General features: G+C 38.7%; 3 protein-coding genes across 3 annotated transcripts; 1 reads left to right on the plus strand and 2 right to left on the minus strand.

The window, feature by feature from the left end:
• Positions 1–6613: 6613 nt before the first annotated feature.
• pth2 (parathyroid hormone 2) lies at positions 6614–7969 on the plus strand. Its single transcript, XM_069662513.1, has 3 exons — positions 6614–6717; positions 6877–7056; positions 7792–7969. The coding sequence occupies exons 1-3, from the start codon at positions 6614–6616 to the stop codon at positions 7967–7969; spliced, it is 462 nt and encodes a 153-aa protein (XP_069518614.1).
• Positions 7970–9754: 1785 nt separating this feature from the next.
• On the minus strand, positions 9755–14434 carry tedc1 (tubulin epsilon and delta complex 1). Its single transcript, XM_069662528.1, has 8 exons — positions 14250–14434; positions 12998–13082; positions 12474–12688; positions 12245–12382; positions 11988–12053; positions 10723–10809; positions 10352–10498; positions 9755–10197 (listed from the first exon to the last, which is right to left on the minus strand). The coding sequence occupies exons 1-8, from the start codon at positions 14391–14393 to the stop codon at positions 9850–9852; spliced, it is 1230 nt and encodes a 409-aa protein (XP_069518629.1). The 5' UTR covers positions 14394–14434; the 3' UTR covers positions 9755–9849.
• A 486-nt stretch (positions 14435–14920) lies between these two features.
• On the minus strand, positions 14921–20966 carry dnal1 (dynein, axonemal, light chain 1). Its single transcript, XM_069661984.1, has 8 exons — positions 20930–20966; positions 20367–20405; positions 19932–20041; positions 18751–18806; positions 18590–18645; positions 18353–18479; positions 17031–17171; positions 14921–16236 (listed from the first exon to the last, which is right to left on the minus strand). The coding sequence occupies exons 1-8, from the start codon at positions 20930–20932 to the stop codon at positions 16187–16189; spliced, it is 582 nt and encodes a 193-aa protein (XP_069518085.1). The 5' UTR covers positions 20933–20966; the 3' UTR covers positions 14921–16186.
• Between the last annotated feature and the right edge of the window lie 204 nt (positions 20967–21170).

Below are 21170 nucleotides of genomic sequence, written 5' to 3' on the forward strand. Positions count from 1 at the left end.
TTCTGACTGGGCTGCTGCAGCGTGCTACAAGCGTCACCAAAGAGAGACAATGAAGAGACTGATTTTGTAATGCCATGTGGGGTCTGGAACCTCAGAGACTGCAGGAGGATTTATAGAATGTAAAATGATATGCTTTTGTAACATGCACATATATATGACCATGTTTATACTGTTTATACTCTATGATACTTGATGCTACTCCCTCTTAAGGCTTCTGCTGCAAACAGAAGGAAACATTGACTATACTAGCTTAGCATGTTATTAACAGAGTGAATCTTTAATTTATATATAAACGTCCCCAGCTTTTATATCAGTATTACTTAAAAGTCCATTGTGGCATTTTTTATTCAAAGCACAAGTATAGAAGCAGCTTTATGGACCAAGAGTTTTGTTTTTATTCCAAGATCTCTACACGGTTCTTCTTTTTTTACTCATTCTGATTGTATTGTAAATAAACTGGCTTTTTACGATTGCTAATCCTGTCTCTTGTTCAAGTCCACGTTTCTTACCATATATACTGTACATTACCATGTAGACTTTTACTACAGGGTAAAAACAAATTGAGCTGAAACCAAAATACTGTTCCTTTATGTATAGAGCTGAAGTCCGGGTGTGGTAAGCCTAGCTTAGCATAGAATCAGCTGGCCTGGCACTATGGTAAATAGACTGTACTTATATAGCACTTTTCTAGTCTTCCAACCACTCAAAGTGCTTTTACACAACATGTCAAAATCCTATTCACGCACTGTTGGCAGTGCCAATTTCCAATCAGGATCTGCGCATTCATACCCACCAGGGTATGGGAGCAATTTGGGGTTTAGTGCAAAGGACACTTCGACACATGACTGTAGCAGTCAGGGATCGAACCCCCAACCTTCCGATTGAGAGACGACCCACTGAGCCACAACCGCCCACAATCCAAAGTTAAGAAATAAATTGGTAGCTTGGTAGCTTGTTTCCACCACCTGGGGACGACTGAGGAGAAGAGTCTAGTTAGAGACTTAGGGCCCTGTTGTGATGGGAGTACCAGGCACCTTTCATTGGCAGAGGGTAGTGGGCGGGACGGAGTGTAGACCTGGATGAGGGCGTTCAGGTAGGCAGGAGCCGTTTTTGTTGCTGTTTTGTAAGCGAGCAACAGGGTTTGAATTTGATGCGAGCAGCGACTGGGAGCCAGTGGAGGGATATGAGCAGTGGAGTGACGTGTGCTGTTTTGGGTTGATTGAAGACCAGTAGCGCTGCTGCGTTCTGGATCGTCTGCAGAGGTTTGAATTTGCATGCAGGAAGGCCTGCCAGGAGGGAGCTGCAGTAATCAATGCGTGACAATACGAGAGCCTGTACCAGCAGGTGTGTTGCATGCTCTGACAGGTAGGGTCTGATCTTCCTGATGTTGTACAGAGCAAATCAACACAACCGAGGCCACATGAACCATAAAGGTGAGCTGGTCGTCAGTGATGACGCCCAGGTTTAGGGTAGACTTTGTTGGCATGAGTTCAGTTGGTCCAAGCTTATTATTATTACAATATTCTTGTTTTCATTGTTTATATAGACGCAATCAAGCTCTACCCCACTTGTTATTGCTTCACCCAATAAGAAAAACATTAAGAAAATGAACCATAGGTATGAAATCAATACAGTTTTGTCCGTCTTTCATTCAAAAACTGTTTCATTGTCAAGGCTGTTGGTAGCCTGAGAGTTGTTGCAGCTCTTTCTGACACAGCCTGTCAGCATGCTAACTGTCAGCCGGCTTTCCATAAAGGAAGTCAACCTTTATAAAAAGGCTCCAGGAGGCTCACACCTTCGTCTTCAATCATGGCCTGCCTTGTTTTGAAGTTTAACCTTGGTAGGTGTAACAAACACTGAAATAATTGCCTCCCCATCCCAGTGCAAACGCCTCTGGTGTGTGCATTAGTCATACATGTGCACTCTTGAACATGGGGTACACTCAAAGGTCAAGGTTTGGGGGTTTGAGAATGTGGTCATCCTTTATTGAGCAGCTATCGACAGTATATGTGGCCCATGCAAATATCAAGCTTTGACATAATAGTTGTTTAAAGGAACCATCATTTGCTAAAATTTCTCCAGAATTTAATCACTGGTTTAACTTTTTTTTCCAATTGACCTCATGAACACAGAAACAATCCGGTGACGACAGCCCAGATGGGAGTTGACTGTATCCCTGATGAGAACAAAGGTAGTGTGAGGTGACTCAATCTTTGTGTCTGAAGCTTGTTATCCTCTCTAAATTCAGTGTGTTGCAGGGCCTTGTTAAGGCTACCTGCTTCCTGTCCGCAGGTCATTATTTGCAACAATGCCCATAATGAGGCCCTTAAACAGTAACAAGCTTCCTGTATTATAAAAAACTCAGCCGAATGTCCAGATTTAACATATTGCTTCCATGTTTGTAGGAATCCACACATAGAAACTATTTCATGTCCCCCATGCAAGGTATAAAAATATAAAAGTGTGAATGGACATATCTCTCTGTAAAGCTGATGTTTAGACACAGGGGTTTTCATGATACGAACATACTAACAAGGTGTTTTACAAGACTAAAAAAACACATTTCCTCCAGGTATGTTTACTATGCAGGTCTGCCCTACTTCAACCTGAAAACACCTTCAGTCCACAGATGTTTCGCCCATGTTGTCTTGGTAAAAATGGCCCCATTAAGATGATGGAATTGTTCATTGTTTCTATTTTTATTATTGTGTCTTCTAGACAAAAACAACTGAGCCAATCAAAATCTTGGTAGGCGCATTGAGGTATGGACAAGTCCTGAAGAAGTGATTCACAGCCTCGCTCGGACTGAAAATCTCTTCAAAAAGTCCTCCAACCCATACAACCACATAGGTCATGTGTTCCCACCCTTTAAAATGACCAACAGGAAACTTTCCTAAGTAAGCACCCCCACCAATGGCAGGCAACATTTGCCAATACCTTCATGTTCGCACAGATCAAACACTTTGAACATGTTGTTAACGACGTGAAAAAGGTGGGATCGAGCACCAACTTCCAGGGCTGAGAAATTAGGCTATCACAGAAGTGCCATAATATGCAGTACCTTGAGTGTCCACTTGAGGCTGGCTCCAAAGTGAGTCAATCCCCATAGAGCCCCATGTTAAAATGTCCAACTTTACAGCAAAAATAAACATGTTTACAATCTGGTCCCAAAAATGTTTTTAGTGTCTATAGCTCATTTCTCTCCTCATGACAACTGTACGGGGAGAATTTTTATATAACTCACCTATTTACATTCTTTAATGGCATAAAGTGATGCGTAATTTAGGGCGTGGTCACATTCAGTGACAGGTGGAAGCTGCTAGCTGTCTGCTAGGTGTCACCTCAGCTAATTCAGTCACCAGTGTTGGCGGTAACGCTGTACAAAGTAATCCATTAGAGTACTCAGATTGCTTTTTTGTTGTAACGAGTAACGTGACGTGTTATTTTTGCAATTCAAGTAATCCATTATTTAGTTACTTTTTCATAAAAAGTAATCTGTTACTGTAAAATAAATCGCCGTATTTCTCTTTTCCTTTTGTCGCCATAAAAAACGAAAATCCCTGAATCTCTGTTTCTGTTTCTCTCCTCCTTCTTGGCAGGTCGCTGCGTACCAGCAGAAGGTAAACACTGCTGTGTCAGTGCGCATGTGTAGCTAGCTAACTCAGCTAGCAAGCTGTCAGAGAGGACAGCATTTACTTTGTGGAAATATTCACATTATTCTGAATGTTTGGGTGAAAGGGACGAGAACAACATGACGGTGAAATGTAAGCTGTGTCTGGAGAAGAAGTGCTCGTCAGCTTTGAAGAGCTCGACTTCAAATGTGAAGAAGCATCTGCAGCTAAACACAGCTCCACAACAATGGCGGGACTAAGAGCCTGTGTTGTATTGTTGTCATGGAAACAGCTGTGGCTAATACTGTATGCCTCTGCCCAGTTCACTGTCAGATTGTTAGCATCATTAAGAGCTGGAAAGGTTATACTGCCTCTGTCATCGATGGTAGCGTCAATACATTCAAAGGTAGACGTACAGTAGGCTACACGCCGCCCTGAGATTATAACCCACATGTGTAACAAGTCACAAAGGGGGTTTAATTTTGGTAACACAAAAGTAACCGTAAGTAAACGCGTTACTTTTCTCAGTAGGTAGCGCAGTAACGTAACAAGTTACTTTTAAAAGTAACATTACCCGACACTGTCAGTCAGTAAACTTAACCTTTTGGCCATGTTAGTGTTGTTGGAGCATTCTGGAGATTTATTTATGCAAATATCAGACAAATAATCCATCTTGTTTGTTGTACCAACAGACTGTCCAAGAAGTCTGTGCTCCAGCTTTTTCGTGAGTAAAATATTTGTATTGTTTTATTGATATTTTAGAACTAAGTAGCAGGACTATTGTGCTAGCCATACCACTACTATGTTTTACAGTCTACTGTTTGGATCAGTAAACTGGCCTGTGACAACGTTATTCTAGATGTATGGACTTTTCTAGACTTGCATGATTTGTGCTCTTAAGTCCTTTCCTTTGGGAGCTGGTGGTGACCAAAACAGAGCTAAAGATAGATTGAACACTGGACTCATCGGAGGGTACAAACTCTCACTGAATGCTACAAATAGACAACTGTATAAATAGTGTTCAACATCAAGTCAGAGGTGTGATAATATACAACTGTTGTGCACTTGTTTCCTACGTCCTGAAGTCTGGATATCACATCAGATTATTTTTCCAGGTGACTATAAATATATCTTTTTTTTTCCTGACACATTGAGACGATGATGCCTCAGTCTTGGAGAGAAACATCTATTCTTGTCTTGATCTGCCACACGGTATGAATGAATGAACACACTCACACATACACACACGAGCACAGTAATGATTTTCATTAATAAGACGGTGGGCTCTCCAGCACCGCATCACGGCTAAGAGTCTTTGAAACGGGACACTAACAAGCTAACAGCACTTCCTCGAGGGCTTTCCTCTCGCACACTGAAGTCAAAGTTGGTTTGATCTGTGTATGCTTTTGTATATGTGTGGGTGGGTTCGGGGGGGATGGGGGGTTAAAACACTCCAGTCCAGGGTATATAAGTAAGTACAACAGGAAACTGACTTTTTAACCAGCGTAGACCTGCAGGCGCACGCTAACAGAAGCAACCAGCGATCCAAATGCAAAAACACAAGAGAGGAAGTTTTCTTACAAATATCTTTAAAGAGAATTAAGTCTAATAAGAATCATCTCTGACACTGTGGTTAATGTTGCTCTGGAACTTTTCTTTGCTTATGACACCTGACCTTTAACCTCTGGCTGCAGACTTCTAGAAACATTCAACAAACAGAAGGAGACCAACACAACCACCTGATAAGGTAAGAAATCAGTCTAAAAACGTTGACAAAAATCCCATTTTTAACATATTGCATGAAGACAATTTAAGTTTTTTTTAAGTGGATTAAGAAGTGACAAAAAAAGCATTACAAATTTAAAAACAATCAGTTATTTAGAAAAAATCTATTTGTTTAAAATTAACTGCTAAAAAAATGAGGAAAAGTTAAAAAAAAATGTGAAAAAACTGTTTCAGTAAAAAAAAAAAAGCAGTAATAAGTTGTGAAGTGAAGTGCAGTAGGAAAAACAATCAATCTGAATGTACTGTAAGTAAAGTGTCTCATTGATTGTTACAGCTGAGCCTTAACCTCAAAACAGAAGAGTCTTTGTGCTGTTATTGACTGAATTGGAGTGCAATGTTTTGTGTTTCTTTAGCATTACATTTTCTGATTGTGTGATCTTATACATCTATATTATATTAAAATATTTATAAAAATCCCATTTAGTTTAAAAAGCCCCTCTTTACTGTGTGGAACATACAAACAGTCTAAAATGGTTCCTTGCAGCAGTATGCAGAGTGCATCAATCAATTCTGCCTCGTTTAAGGTTCAGCTTCCAAGTTGACAGACACATGACTGACTCTTGTGCTTTACATTGATGCACATCCACTGGATTATTATCTCTGTACATTGCACAATCTCAGTGTATCATACTGTAAACTTGTGCACACTCCCCAGACAGTGTCTTGCACTAACTGTACAGCTCCAGCTTATAATAGATTTATTGTACATATTTTTATAGGTTATTTCTTTGTAGTTACATTTCTCTTCTAGTTCTGCTGTTTACTTACTTATTTCTATACTTATTGTGATGCACCCACCAAGACCAATTCATTGTTTTTCTGAACCCACTTTGCTGTAAACTTGAATCTGCTTCTGACATCTTTCTATTTTCAAGATGTTTGAGAGCTTAAAAATTAAACAATCTAGGCCTTTTTTAAAAAATCTTATTTTGAAATAAATACTTGATGAGTCTTATAAACCAAAGACATCCACCCCAAGGAAACAGCTACTTTTCAAGCTTTATAAAGAACATCGTGGAAGAGGAACAAACCTAAGAAAAACTGTTCTTATTGTATATATTTATACATATATGTCTTTTTCATAAAACAACATATTAATATTCAGCCATTATATTGAAAATCGTCTTCTATCGATTATTAGTCTAAAGATTATGAAAACACAACTCAGTTAACTTGTACTTGTAATATTGTCAGCATCTTTCCTCCATGTTTTCAGGATGTCTGAGCTGCCGGCTTTCCCTCGCATGTCCTTTCTGTTGCTTTGCATTCTGGGTATGACCCTGCTGACATCCGGCTTCCCTCACACACGGTTACACCTCAGGTTCGTATTAATAAATCTCATCGAGGCAGCATCAAAGTATTTGTTAACAGTACAATGGTTCAAAAGGAATGATAGCTTCCTAAATGTGTTGTACTTTTTTGATGTTCCTACATCAAACATTAAAATATGTTTTGTCACGTCACTCTAATCTGGTTTAAGAAGTCCGGATGATTCAGAGGAACCTAAACGAGATGATTGGGATGTCCTCTTCCCCTCCATCTCTCTACGTGATTGGAGCATTCAAATGATGTCAGCACCCAGCGTTGGAGCAGCAGCCAATAGCAAAGCAGGACTGATGAGGGAGGCGTGGCTGTTTGGCCCAGAGAGAGCAGAGGCCAGGTAACTAATGAAGCTGAGGATGAAACAGCAGGAGAGGTGTTAAAAACTAATTACCTGTTAAAAAACGTAATCAGTGACCTAATCCAAGTATCACCATTTTAAAGTAACTTAACTGATTACTTTCAGTTACTTTTGGATTACTTCAATACTAGATCTGCAAAAATGTTTTCAGTAATAGTCGAAGGAGACGACTGGTTAGCTAACATTTTTAACTGGAATTCTGTGCAGCTAACTTTAGCGCTCGGTCTTACCTGTAAATGTTTCTTTAAATTAGATGTTGTTAGATGAGTACTTGGATGACAGCATTTTCACAGGCGGAAGGCAGAACTTGCACTGTACTGCGATGTTGCTCCTGGCAACTGTGAGGAGCGGTGTTGGGAGACTTGTGTGTCGTGAAGTGTCGTAACGTGTGCACACAGGTGCATCAGAGACTGTCAGATGGACGGTTTAGAAAGGTTCAGATGTTATAGAGCATCTTTGGTATTATATCGTCTTCATCTGAAAATGTATTTTAAAATTGTAATCCTGCTAGTAATCTCCATTTTTAATAAATGTATCTGTAATCTAATTACCTATTTTTTTCTGTAAGTGTACCAGAATACAGTTTTTTTTAATTGGCACTTTAGCAAAGACAGCCAATAAGCCTATTTTGTTTTCAGAATTTAGTCACCTCAGACTCTGTTTAAATAAGGATGTAAATAATTAAAATTGTTTGTGTTTTGTGTGGCCTGACAGCGATGAGAGGGCGTGGCCTGCTGACTGGTCATCTCAGGGCGGCGGCCTGGTGAAGAGGAACATGGTGGTGGCCGACGACGCTGCTTTCAGAGAGAAGAGTAAACTGCTCACCTCCATGGAGAGACAGAAGTGGCTCAACTCGTACATGCAGAAACTGCTGGTGGTTAATTCTTCATGATGATTATACAAGTCTTTTAAATGGATACTCTGAGTCTGTAGATCATCAATATATATAAGTTTTATATTTATGGTGTAGACAGTGACACCTGCTGTGTCAGAAGTGCTTTAGTATTGCCTCTGAAATTTAAATCACACTCCCATTTCACTCTTTTTTTAAGTTAATGGTGTTTAAATGAATAATTCAAATCTGAATGGAGTTTGTTGGTCCTTCTTAAAATACTTTGTTGTTATCAAATTTGATGGATGAATAAATAAAGATGCAAATGATGTTTTTGACCACTGTATCCCTGTCTGTTTGACCTAATGCTTTAAGGTATATTAACATATTTTAGAGACACGTTTAGATCTATCTGAAGTTTAAGAACTTACACAACATTAAATTAGTAGCTCAAAAATTGTAAGATAAGCCCGTTTCTCCTTCAGACAGTGAGATTTATACCAATGTAATAGATGAATGAATAAATAGATAGCATAATTAATCCCAAAGGGGACATTAGATTGTTATAGCAGCAAACATTCACATATCACACATAAAACAACGTAACAGGTGTACAAGATTTATTCCAGTATAAAGGCAGAGTGAATAGTGCACAATAGTTACTCCAGATCAGTGTCTGAATGTTTGGCATGTAGAGCCTGATTGAGGTAGGTAGGAAAGAGTCTCTTCAGATTGTCCAGCATGTTATGGAGAGGACTAACAAGCTGCAGGCCCACAACAGACTCAGCCTTCTTAAATCAGTTTATTCAGTCTGTTTGCGTTCTTTGCTGTGATGCCTGCACCCCGGCACACAACAGCAAAGAAGATCGTACTCACAATAACAGAGTGGTAAACATGTGGAGCATTTTGCTGCAGACGTTAAAGGACCTCCTCAGGAAGTAAAGCGCACAGCCTGTACACAGCATCCGTGTTGGTGGACCACTCCCGTCTGTCATCCAGTTATACATCCAGGTACCTGCAGAACCTGAAGATCTCCATGTCACTTTCACTGATGCAGACTGGAGAAGGAGAGGTCTTTTTCCTCCTGAGGTCAACCACAATAATGTCAGTGCCTTAAGTATTGAGCTAAAGTCTGGATGTATTAAGCCTGGCTTAGCATAAAGAGTTAAAACACAATGAAACAGCTGAAGCGTCTGCTCAAAAATACACCTACCAAAACCCTCAAAGCTCACTTATTATTTTGAATCTTGTTGGTTGAATCTGCGCAGCAACAGAAATGACAAAATGATAATGTGTAGTGTCAGTCTCCATGAACTATTTTCTTTGGCTTCCCAAGTCTCAATCACAGGGAGGACGCACTGTTTAATTTACAGCTTTTAGATTCCTATTCTAAGACCAGTGCTCATCAGTCATACCTGCGCTTAAGCTAGCTAAAGAAAACTGGGCAGATGACAGGCTAGCTCTTTCCCTCTGCTTCAAGTCTTTATGCTAAGCTAGGATAACCATGCCCTGACTCCTGTTCCGTGTTTAAGGCACAGCAGTATTTGCCAGAACTGCTACTAGATGTATTTCAAGCTTATTATATCATTTGTATTTTTTGTCTTTTCTGACTAGGACAGAGACCTTCTTAATATTATCTACATTATTTCTGATGTATGAATACAATTTTGTTGTTTCATTTAAGTATTTTATATAGTAGATTTTTTGTTTAGGTTATTGTGTGACTTCTGATTCATACACTGTCCCTTGTCTCTTTCATTTGTTAAAAGAATATTACAAATAAAGTTTAAAATAATTTTTGGCTGCAAAAAAGAACACGGCAAGTAAAAAGAAAAATCTTTGGTTTCCACGCAAAATAAACAAGAACATCCCTATTGTATGTATTTGTTATAAATCATCTTTCTGAATATCAGAACACAAGTTCATATTCGATTTAAAGTCTATGGTGGTATCAGCACCAGCTCGTCCTGCCTGCTGACCAGCTCCTGCAGCTGCATCCTGTTGGCCAGCCTCTGTCGGTCCCTCCTCTCCAGCAGCAGAGCCTCCGTCTGAAGAAGCAGCTGAGCAGCCTGAGACGCTGGGAGCTCGTCTGGAGCCTCGACTCTGCTGCGGGGCCCCTCTGCTGCTCGGCTGCTGTGCTTGACCGGCCTCTCAGTCTGGAGCCTGGCTCGGTACACCTGGGGAAGGGAGGGCAGGGAGAGGAAGGAGGTGTCTGATCCAGCCTGCAATCTCTCTCCTCCTGCTTCTCCTCCATCCTCTGCATCCCCTCTGCCTCTCCTCTGTTCTTTCTGTGACAATAACATGCAGCAAATATCGTTAGAACAAAGAATAATAGTACGGTCAAAGTCGTACAAAGTGCAACTGATGTGTGTGTGTGTGTGTGTGTGTGTGTGTGTGTGTGTGTGTGTGTGTGTAGTATGTGTGTACACATATGTTAAACACCTGTCCAGTGGGCAGTCTCAGGAGCATGTCCTCCAATTTCTTGAGGCCCTGGTTTCCGTGGTGACACTCTTTTGGCCTCCCTTTGGGTGCATGTGTAGGCTTCTTGACAACAACTGGCTCTGTTAGATGGCAGTCCACCACACTGTCCTACACACACACACAAACACGAACACACACAAACACACACACACACACACGCTTTGCGTCATATTTCCTGGCTGCTGCCATCCTGGACGAGACTGAGAAGAATTTGCAAATCTGTAGGCTGGCAGCACTTATCCAAAACCAGTTTCATAAAAACTTTCATATTTGATTTTTACACATTTAGTTTTGCTCTGTTAACTTCCTGTGTGTCGCTGTGTCAAACTCACCATCCAGGTCCAGAAGACTTTCTCCACCTGTTTCCAGTTCAGATATGATTCTAGGAGCTCACAGAGCAGCCGCAGACAAACACAGTCCTACAACACACACATACAGAAGTATTAAAGGAATGCCAGAGCATGTGGTGTTTATACAGTGTTAAGATGTAATCGAAGTGTCTTTGACACTCTGCTTTTTAAAAATTAAGAAACAAAAATACAGATGTGCAACTGAAGAGCAGCTGCGACTTTGTGCATGGACAGTGCTCACTAAATTCATGTTCAGTGACAGACTGCTGTCCCAGTCATGCTCCACTGATAGACTCAGGAACACTTTTGTCCCCCGGCCAGAAGACTGTACAACTCTACTCGGTGATGGAAGGCAACAAACTGTGAATTGGGGTGCTGGTTTAGCTCAGTTGGTAGAGCAGGTGCCCCAGGTATACAGGCTGCACTGATTGCAGGATCGACTCCCGGTCTGCCGATAATTTGGTGCAGAATTACTCCTCGATTAAAGCACCCATTGCACATATGGATCATAGACAGATTCTTGATGAACATGAAGTTATTTGGGTAGAAATTTGCACATTCGCAACTCCGCTCATCACAGTCTTATAATTTTTTCAATAAATAAAGGGTGTTGTTATATATGACAGACGTACCGTGCAGGATCAATAAAGTATCTGTCTGTCTGTCTATCTCTGTATCTATCTTAATTAATAATAAAGTTAAACAAAGGTACCAGTTGAGTCCAACATCACTTTCATACTACACCCATTACACAAACATTACTACACCCTTCTTTTTCTTCTCATATTAAATCAATATCCAAATCTTTGCAGCAAAACATTTAGTATTCAAACCTTTGTGCAATAAACAATTAGGAGCATGATACATAGAGAATTTGTTGGCAATTTCAAAAGCGTAAGTAAAAAAGAAAATCATGTTTAAACTTCCTATGAAAAGGCTAAGACCGGTGCTATTTGATTCTGTATATTTTATCTAGGGATGGATATTCATTAGCATTTACAGAAGCCAATAGCATACGTACAATGTAGGTCCATAACTATTAACTAGCACATGTTTCTTCCAGTCATGAGGTAGGGACATACAATTTGAGAAAGCATTTAATTGAACATTTAATGAGTGCGGGATGAGTCATCTAGATACTGGCATAGAAGAGACAATCTGTACAAAACCATGTATACAGACTACACGCTATAGAAAGAGTATTAGTCATAAGTAATCTACATAAATAACAGCACACACACACTTACCTCCTTTAGCACTGCTGAGCTTTGTTCAGAAGAGGACACAGAGGGGGAGATGCTGGCGGAAAGAACCTGAGAAACACATGGGTTACACTTTAATATAGCTTATTCCAATTATTTAATGTACTTAAATTGAGTATCATATAAACATTTTATGATTTTATGCAGAAAATGTAACTGTATGTTCATATTAGTGTGTCTATCCTTTGAACTGCAGCTACTGTTTGTCTTCCTGCACTTATGTTAAGGGGAGATTTCCTCACAGCATGAAGGAGACGAGTTCGCTCCTCCTGCATGGACAGCAGCGTCCTGCTCTGGTGTCTCAGAGAGCCAACGAGCCACTGAAGCTTTCTCAGAGAGGCCGAGTCTACCTGGAGCTCGTTTGAAAACTGAGTGTTCACCTAACACACAAAGAGAGAGATTAGAAATATAAAAGTATAAAAATAAAGATTTTTTTTCAGTATATCACGGTCGTATACCTGTGGTACTTACAGGTGTAGGTGTGAACAGTGTTTTGTCCAGTTGCTGCACCCTCTGTGTCACCAGTTTCTCTAGTGTTCCTGCAGCGAGCAGCCAGCCCAGAGCCAGGAGGAGCTCTCTGCTGGAGCATCGCCCTCCCTCCTTTTCCTCTCCCCCCTCCCTCCCAAACATCCAGTCAGCATGGAAGCCAGTCTGCCAGAGGCCAGCAGCTACCAGCTTCTTCTGATCTGAAGTTATACACAGACAGAGAAAACATATTCAGTCACTCAAAAAACTCCACTTAACTATTTTATCCATTTAAGAAATCTCATTAGGTTCAGTCTAGTTCAGTGCAGAAAGAGACAGAAACTTTGATTTGTTCTTTTTATTTGCTACCAAGTGCCAAAAGTAAAAAAAAGTCCACTGCAATTTCCAGATCACAGAAGATGCAAGATTTGATAAAAATTAATTGCAATATCAGTCAATATCAATAATAATCGTAAAAAAATCGTCTGAGGTCAATAAAGGCCTGGATCAAAAACAACAATGTGACTGACCTCGTCCCAGCTGTGCACGAGCTTCACAGGAAACAATTCCAGCTGTTTGAAGGATGTTGGCGAGGAGCTGCCAAAACTGGTCCTCCTGGAAATCAGCAGCAGGCAGGAAGATGTCTGAACAGTTTGTCAACATGAACATTACACTGAGTCAAATAGGAAGAGCCCTGCCACTGAAAGCACATAACAAAAAACACATACTGCTTCTTGTAAAGATGACACACTTCTGATTTTCTTGCTGGTTATCTTTACCATTTGTTTAACCCAAAGTGCTTCGGCAATGGACAATGGAATCATTTCATCAATTCCAATCTGTAATAATGGCAATTCATATATAAATGATAATACCTTTTGTATTTAAATTTAAGTAATGAGTCAGTAAATGAGTCACAAAACACTAGTTGTAAGAAAAGAACAATATTCTTCTCAGAAAGAAGCATAACATGGAAATACTCAAGTACGAGTACCTCATTATAGTACTTAACAATAGACCTTGAGAAATGAAGTTACATTCAATGGTGGGAAGTACCGATACTACACTACTTGTAATGAAACTAGTAGTTCAACGACCATTTCTTTTCTAGCTTGCTGGTAGTTAAACTATATTTATATTTGCATATAGTAATATTTGTGTAGTTAAACTGAAACTACAAACATTTTGGGCCATAAAAAATAATGAAATGCACAGTACATATAAATATCTTTGCTTATTTTGTTCAAGTCAGATATTACAAAGTCCAGATTTTATTAACAACAAAAATATAACATTCCTCGTAGTCTTGTCCTTGTTAAAAGCTTGTTTTTGTTTAGGTCTCAGGTGTATTGCAGGAAGTTGGATTGTCAGCTCACCTGAGGAAAATATTTAGCTATAGTTGGTTTTGAATCTGATTTGTAAAGCTTGACTTGAAAGGTGTCAACTCCTCATAAGTATTGATTTTTGCTATTTAATAACAATTATTAAGAGAAGTTGCTGAGGTCACCTAGTACACTTGCTGCAACATCCTATACAACAAACTAAAAACTAACTAAACCAAACTAACTAAAATTCCTCACTTTTTTCCATAAATAATGGGGCATTCTTTTGCTTTATGAATGACCTGTGGACGCTTTTAAGTAAGTAAGTAATTCCTCCCAAGAATACAATATCTGCAGTTCAAACTTTTCCAATATAAAGTTGAAGCTAGCTTGTACAGCCAGGCTTTCCCAACACTTGTTACGTACCTCACCCTTACAATGAAACAATGAACCGACATACCACCTCGGGTCCACCACCAAATTTAGCCCGCCTGAAGGTCTCCGGTGCGGGGACAGGCTCCAGGCCGGTGGCCGCTAGCAGCCTGCACAGAGCTCCGATCACCTGCTTCACTTCCACACTCACAGCGGCTTTACTCCGCTGCATTACCGAACAAACACCTTACACGTATATTAACAAACTGTATTCACTTGAGTTTTACACTTAGCACAGTAGAGATTCTTTAAAAGACACTTCTATCGCTCTGTTGGTCTTCTTGACTTGTTGATATTTCGCGGCCAAGACAACAACTTCCGGGTTCGAGGCCGTTACCAAGGAAGTGGATTGTGATTGACGTCTATGTTGGCCAATTAAAAGTAGAATTCTTAAAAAGTGGGTGGGGCTTATTTTGCGTGGTCAGTTTAACTTTCAACTGACAGTCATTGCCTTCAACTGTAAACTAAACCGTAGACTGTATTAGCTTTCTATAATCAATGCTAGATACGTCTTTGTATATTATACAGGAAAATGCTATTTCCTATTTAGTTAGTATAATAATATAATAGGTAAATCGGGTTAGTATATTTACTCCAAATACAATTTTTTCTATATATCCTCATATATAACTAAGATAACTCTAATATTTCAAATGACAAGGCTCAAGTATAATTTGTTTATTTCAAATATCAGAATCATTTAAAAACCATAAATATTTCACAATGGTATGTACAAACATGCTAAAAATAATTAAAAACATGGAAATCATTTCACATAGACATTGATGAGCATATGTTACATGCATTAAGCCTGGTGTCACATCTTTAAGAATAGGAACAATGCAGAAACTACAGATCTGAAAATAATCAAAAACTGGCCGTAAAATACAGTAGACTTACAGTAGGCTTTCTGCCCTTCAAAAAAAATCAACACTTGACCTTGTTACAGATGAATATTCATGTAAGATATGAATATAAACAAGTCTAGACTTGTACTAAAAGACCTCAGTATAATATTGTCAGGAAGATCTCAAATAACACAGTGCCAAACAGAGTTTTAGACATGTTTTGGTCATGTTAGTTTTCCCTTTTATCTGTGTTTGATCCACAGATGGTCTCTTCATATCCCATGAGAAGGCTAGTACTTCAAACTGAACCTCCTATTTATAATGCTACTGCTGCAGCTAACTACCTGAGAAGTCAGAGGTTTGTTACGGACCCTGATTTCAGAAAATTTCTGAATTTTGTTAACAGCTAGAAAATACAGTGTGCAACGGCAGGATCCAACTGTTTGCTGGATTTTTCATTTGTGGCATACACTAAAATGTATCACTTTTCTAACCATCAATTATAGGCTAACGTGATGTAGCATAATCCAGCTAATCTTTAGCATTTCCTGTCCATCTCTCCATTGTGATGTTATTGAGGGAGCACAGTGTCTGGTATTTATAGCAAACTCCTATTACGCTAAAGCTAATCATATTTTCGGATCAACATTTGGTCAATTCAAATGTCTCTGCTCTCTGGCATGTGTGTTACATTGTGCTTTAGGTCTTGCTAGAAAAACATAGAGGCATATAAATCAATGACACTGTTAAAAAAAACAGTAAATTCACACTTAGCACTTTTGGCCCTCCAATGGTACTGTATCATCAATTACCACAGTCAATTAAGATAACAAATAGAAGAAAAATTAGTATATCTTACAGTAAAAAACATCATAATGCTGTAAATAGCATTAGGAAATGTACTTTTAGTTCCATTTATGAAACCCACAAGGCTCGACTTTTTTAACTCTAACATCCACATTCTTCCTTTCTGTTTTGTGCTTGTCGATTTACAGCAAAGTCTATTCTGTTTAAAATAAATGTATGTAAAGAAAAGCACCACGACAGACTAAAAATGTTGTAAGAAAGGGAAGAATCTTAAAGGAGGGGATTGTAGTTTTGCAGGTATTCATGCCTCTCAGCTCTCTCCATCTCCTTCATCCTCCTCCTGTTTGATGACCGGGGTTCCTGGAAACAACAAAAGAGGAAATCACATCTTAAAAACAAAGACTTACTGATATTTTTTGCTCTGTAAGGGACTTAGCTCAGCAAACATGGCAACTTCCTTAATATCACTCCAAAAAACTTTAAAGGAAGTTGTTTTTATGGTAAAACTGTTTGTACTGTTTATACCCTTTTTTTAAATCCCTTTTTTATTTCACCTTTTGTTTCTATAAACTGTGTTTTGTCCGGTCTTATGCTCTATATGTTTGGTGTTTAACAATGACTGTGTGAACTGTTATAATTTGCTCTGTAAAGCACTTTGCAACTGTGTTTGAAAAGGGCTCACAAAGGAGTTTCTTATTCTTATTCTATATTTACAGTTTGGTAATTTTTCAACAATTCTCTTGGACATTTTCTGGAAAGAAATATGAAATGAGGTCCTTAGATTGTGGAAAATAAAGATTTCTGTTAATATGCTACTGTATTTAAACCAAAGGTAATTCTTATTCATAATTAAATATTTGTCGGGAACATTGTTTGAAAAAAAACGAATGACAATCTGAAGTCCCTTATTTGAAACATTTCATATAAATGTATTTGATGTGCTGTATGTTTGCCTGTAGAAAAACACAAAAACAAAACAGTTAAGCTCAGTTTACCTGATCTCAGCTGGCCTCGGCAAAATTATTGGAATTTATTTTTTATAAATCACAGACCAGTAAATTGCATTTTTCAACGTACCCCTGAATTGTGCAGGAGCAGTTAGTTATTGCTTAGTTATTCTTTGGGATTGTCTTTAGCTGCTGAACGACTCTTACCGTCCAGTTTCTTCAGATTAGGGAGTCTTTTAGAGGCTTCATCCATCCAGGTCCCCTCAGCTGAGTGTTTCTCCTCCAGAGGATTTCCAACAAACACCAGATCAACGAGACACGGCAGGTCAGCCAGCCTCACAAACTCTCCTACACAACACAGAACAGACATCACAGACTTAATCAAAGAGTCCCACTTTAAGGATTATCTGTACATTTACTTGAAAACTAAAATACTGTTCTTAAATAAAGAGATCATTTCTAAGAATTAAATAAAACTTTTAGTGGTCTTAACTTTACCTTTTACACTGTGTGACACATTCATTTAAATAACAACTTTCCTCCGAATTAAGTCTGAAGATCTTACTGTGTTTTCTGCAGAAAATACACTTAAAGCCCAAATCATCAAACAAGTAAATGGCTGAATGAAAAGGCTGACTTTAAAAAGATGTAATTATCCTCTCAAATAAAACAAAAAATGTTAGGTAATTGGAGCTGTATTCATTTTCTAATAACAGATCACTGACCAAATTTAACATGTGTGGACTTAAAAAACTCTGAATGCCCCCAAAGACCAGAATCAAGGTGCAAAAATTGCCGCCTCAATTTGGAAGCTGGTTTGGTTATTGGTTTGCTTACAGTAGGTATTACAACGTTAATACTACAGACCTGAAGGTGTCTTTTGTCTGGCGTGTTAGCTGACAGTATAAGCAATTTGACGACATTCAATGCAACATTACAACATTCAATATAAAATCTTGCCAACAGGTGGCTAGATTAAATTCTCAGTTTGGTAAACGTTGCTGATTTCAATGCACCAAGAAGAAAGCTGTTAAGTCCCGAAGAAAGGACATACATTTCAGTCTACTAACCATTGACACAGTGCCGGATTGTGAAGTCTATAATATCATTTCATTCATGCTGAACAGGCCGAAATTTGGGGATAAAAGAAAGCATGCCTAACTTTTCAACTGCAGTAATTTCCAGGACAATTAAGAAGGAATGTTATCCTCATTCTGGCTCTTTTGGCAGCATGAGGGCTTTGAAAAGCTCAAATCAAAGCCAATATAGTTAGAACTGTCTGCTGTGTTCTCTCACACCCACGGATAGTTGTACACTTATCTTTGGAACAGCGATGGTATGTTTTTATGTACCTATCATGTTTTTATGTACTCATAAAGGTGATGATATCTGTATGCATTAAATTCACATTAAAACAGCAACTTTATGTACTAATTACTATTCTTACCCCCAAAATGATTGTAAATGCCCTTTGTAAATCTTTTTTTTGGTTCATACACTTTGTAGACTATAAAATGAATGTGGCTTACCCCATTCTTTGACCAGGTTGTTGGAAATGTAGAGGACTTTGAGGTTCTTCATGCAGTGGACTCCTTTCAGTTTCTCTATCAGGTTATAGGAGATCCACAACTCTTCTAATGTGTCTCCTACTGCCTCCTGCACAAACACACAGACACACAGATACCAACAATTGGTATAATATTAATTTAAAGTGTGAATTTAGCATGTGTTATCTCCTATGAATTATTGTTGTATATGTTACTTACCAGACCAGTGAGAGCTTTTATATTATTTCGTCCTAATGACAATATCCTCAAGTTCTCTGCAAGAACACAATAACATATCACATTACAACCGCACATATCTACACGTGAATAGTGTTTGTGTGTGTGTGGTTATACTGTAGGTGTGTTCACAGTGTACTTACTCAGGCCATTGAGATTGGTTATTTTCTCAATACAGTTTGTGGACAGAGACAGCTTCCTGTGGAGGATAAAGGACAGTAATAAATCAGGTTGATATACTTCAGAATCGAGTTATCTCCGAGCTGCAGTTTTTTAGTTATTGTGGAAAACATTGACACAATGAACGCACTGAAGTATTATCAAATGAACCATTTATTTAATGCACAATCATCATTTATGTGCTGAATGTTTACTCTTCATTGATTTGACTTGTAACAAGTCATTTTGGTTTCATGTGAATATTTTTTGTGATTTATAGTGTTACTGACTGTGTGAATTCCAGAAAGTTTTCTCTCAAAGTTCCAGAAACAAGTTAAAGACAATCACAAATAGAGATAAAAAAAAATACAAGCATGCAGTTTAACAACTGTTTAAAAGAAAAATTTAATTAAAATAAGCAAAAGGTAAAAATATGTTAAAATCTGCACACCACAGCTTTAATAAAATCAGCTAAAAAGGCTAGCTCATAAAAAATGTGTCTTAAGACAAAGTGGAGGTGAGGTGCACATCACCTTTTGACCGCAACCTGACTCTGGTATAGTTAGCAGACCTAATGTGGCGGATCTGAGAGGCCTTCTTAGGCAGTAATGCATTAAAAAAAGTTTGCGTTAAAAGTTGTAAATATAAATACAGCACATGTGTTCATGTCAAGCGTCTGTAATTGGAAAAAAAGAGTCTTGAAGGGGTATTTTCTGGGGAATCCCCCCCGAATGAATTTTCCCCAGGAACTCTGAGCTTTTGGAGGAATCGTTGTTTCAACACAGGAAACAGGGTCCAAACGAATACTCACCGGACAATATTTAAAGTCTTAAATTCCCTGGTAGTGGTTCTGGATGAAATCCTTTGAGTATTACTAATATATATTATTAAATTGTCCTCCATAAAAAAAACCCTGGTGGGTTCTTGTTAGGACCCTTAGAAGGTGAAAAAGTGCTGCGTAAAACCCGAGATGTGTTTCTAGATATCACTAACTGTCTGTAACAAAGTGAAATTAAACAAATGTTCTGCCTTTTAGCAAGGCTCCTATTACCACCAGTGGTACACAAACAACAGCCACTGCTGTAAAACATATCAGCATATGAACCTCTATTTGTGCAGTACAACAGCTTGTTGAGATAAGAAACTGTGCGGCTGCAGGACTCACTCGCAGTTTGTGAGTGTTGAGAGCGAAGCGTCCATCTTCTCTATAGGAGGAACCTGACCGTACAGTTTTATGGCTGTAGCCTCGCTCGCTTTCTCCCCTGACTTCTCCTCCTATTCACACAAACACACACACACACACACACACACACACACACACACACACACACACACACACACAGATCAAAAAATGGAATTCAAACAGCTGAGCAACAATTATCCAAAAACAAAGGAACTTCTTGTCAACACTCTACCTACTAGGATAAACATGATATTCAGTTAGCTGTCATACAGACGTAAAGAAAACAAATAAAACTCAAATTTATGAAGCTTAGATCATAGAATTGTCATAAATCAATTATCAATATAGCTGATGAAGCTCTAAAATAAATAATTCTGTTTAATAACATTGCATGTTTTCTTTCTGCATGGCACTCACCCATTTGGCCAGTGCCTCTTTCACAGTGGTCGCTTTAGCCTGGAGACATGACATGCCATTCAGTTAGACAGGAAGTAGCTGGATTATATTGTGATGAGAAACAGCAGACATGTACAGAAAACAGGCTAGCAACAGAGTGAGTTTACATTAAAGACAGACTCTTAACAACGCTATAAACTGTAAATAAACATTGTATTTATATTAATTTTCAAATACATTTTTAAAATCAATTCATGGTCGTCTTCTTACTCCCAACACAAGATTTAGAAGCAGAAAACCGACAAAATAGACCAAATATTCTCACTCGTTTTGGACTGAGTTAATGTAAGCCGGGTATTTAACTCTAGCTTACACCTTTTGACATTTGGAGTTAGCTAACTAGCTAATTAGAGTTAGCCTATATTAGCTCACAGCGACAACAATAATGCATGTAAATTCAACCGCAGCTCTTAGAACCGAAGCCACTGCATGTCCGCATTTATTTTTATACTAAGGACCGTTTACATGGGCTGATGAACACCGAAAATAAGCGATAAATGAACACCGACAACAGATACACTCACCATGTTGATGGTTGATGTCTGCTCTGGTTGCTATGGCACTGAACTGCAGCCTACAAGCTGCGCCTGCGCAGTATGACTAACTGGGCTTGACCCAGTTTAGAAAACAATTAGATTGCAGATGAGTGCAGAGCTACTGTAACTCTACTGCTGCAAATATCTGTTATTTATTCTTGACTGTAAACAGATGCAGATGCACTTTTTTGTTACTGTGAGAGGAAACTATTGAGCATTTGTGGATTGT

This window comes from Semicossyphus pulcher, unplaced genomic scaffold (assembly GCF_022749685.1).
Source record: "Semicossyphus pulcher isolate SPU_LCO1_2020_fin unplaced genomic scaffold, fSemPul1.0.p SCAF_14, whole genome shotgun sequence".
Taxonomy (NCBI): Eukaryota; Metazoa; Chordata; class Actinopteri; order Labriformes; family Labridae; genus Semicossyphus; species Semicossyphus pulcher.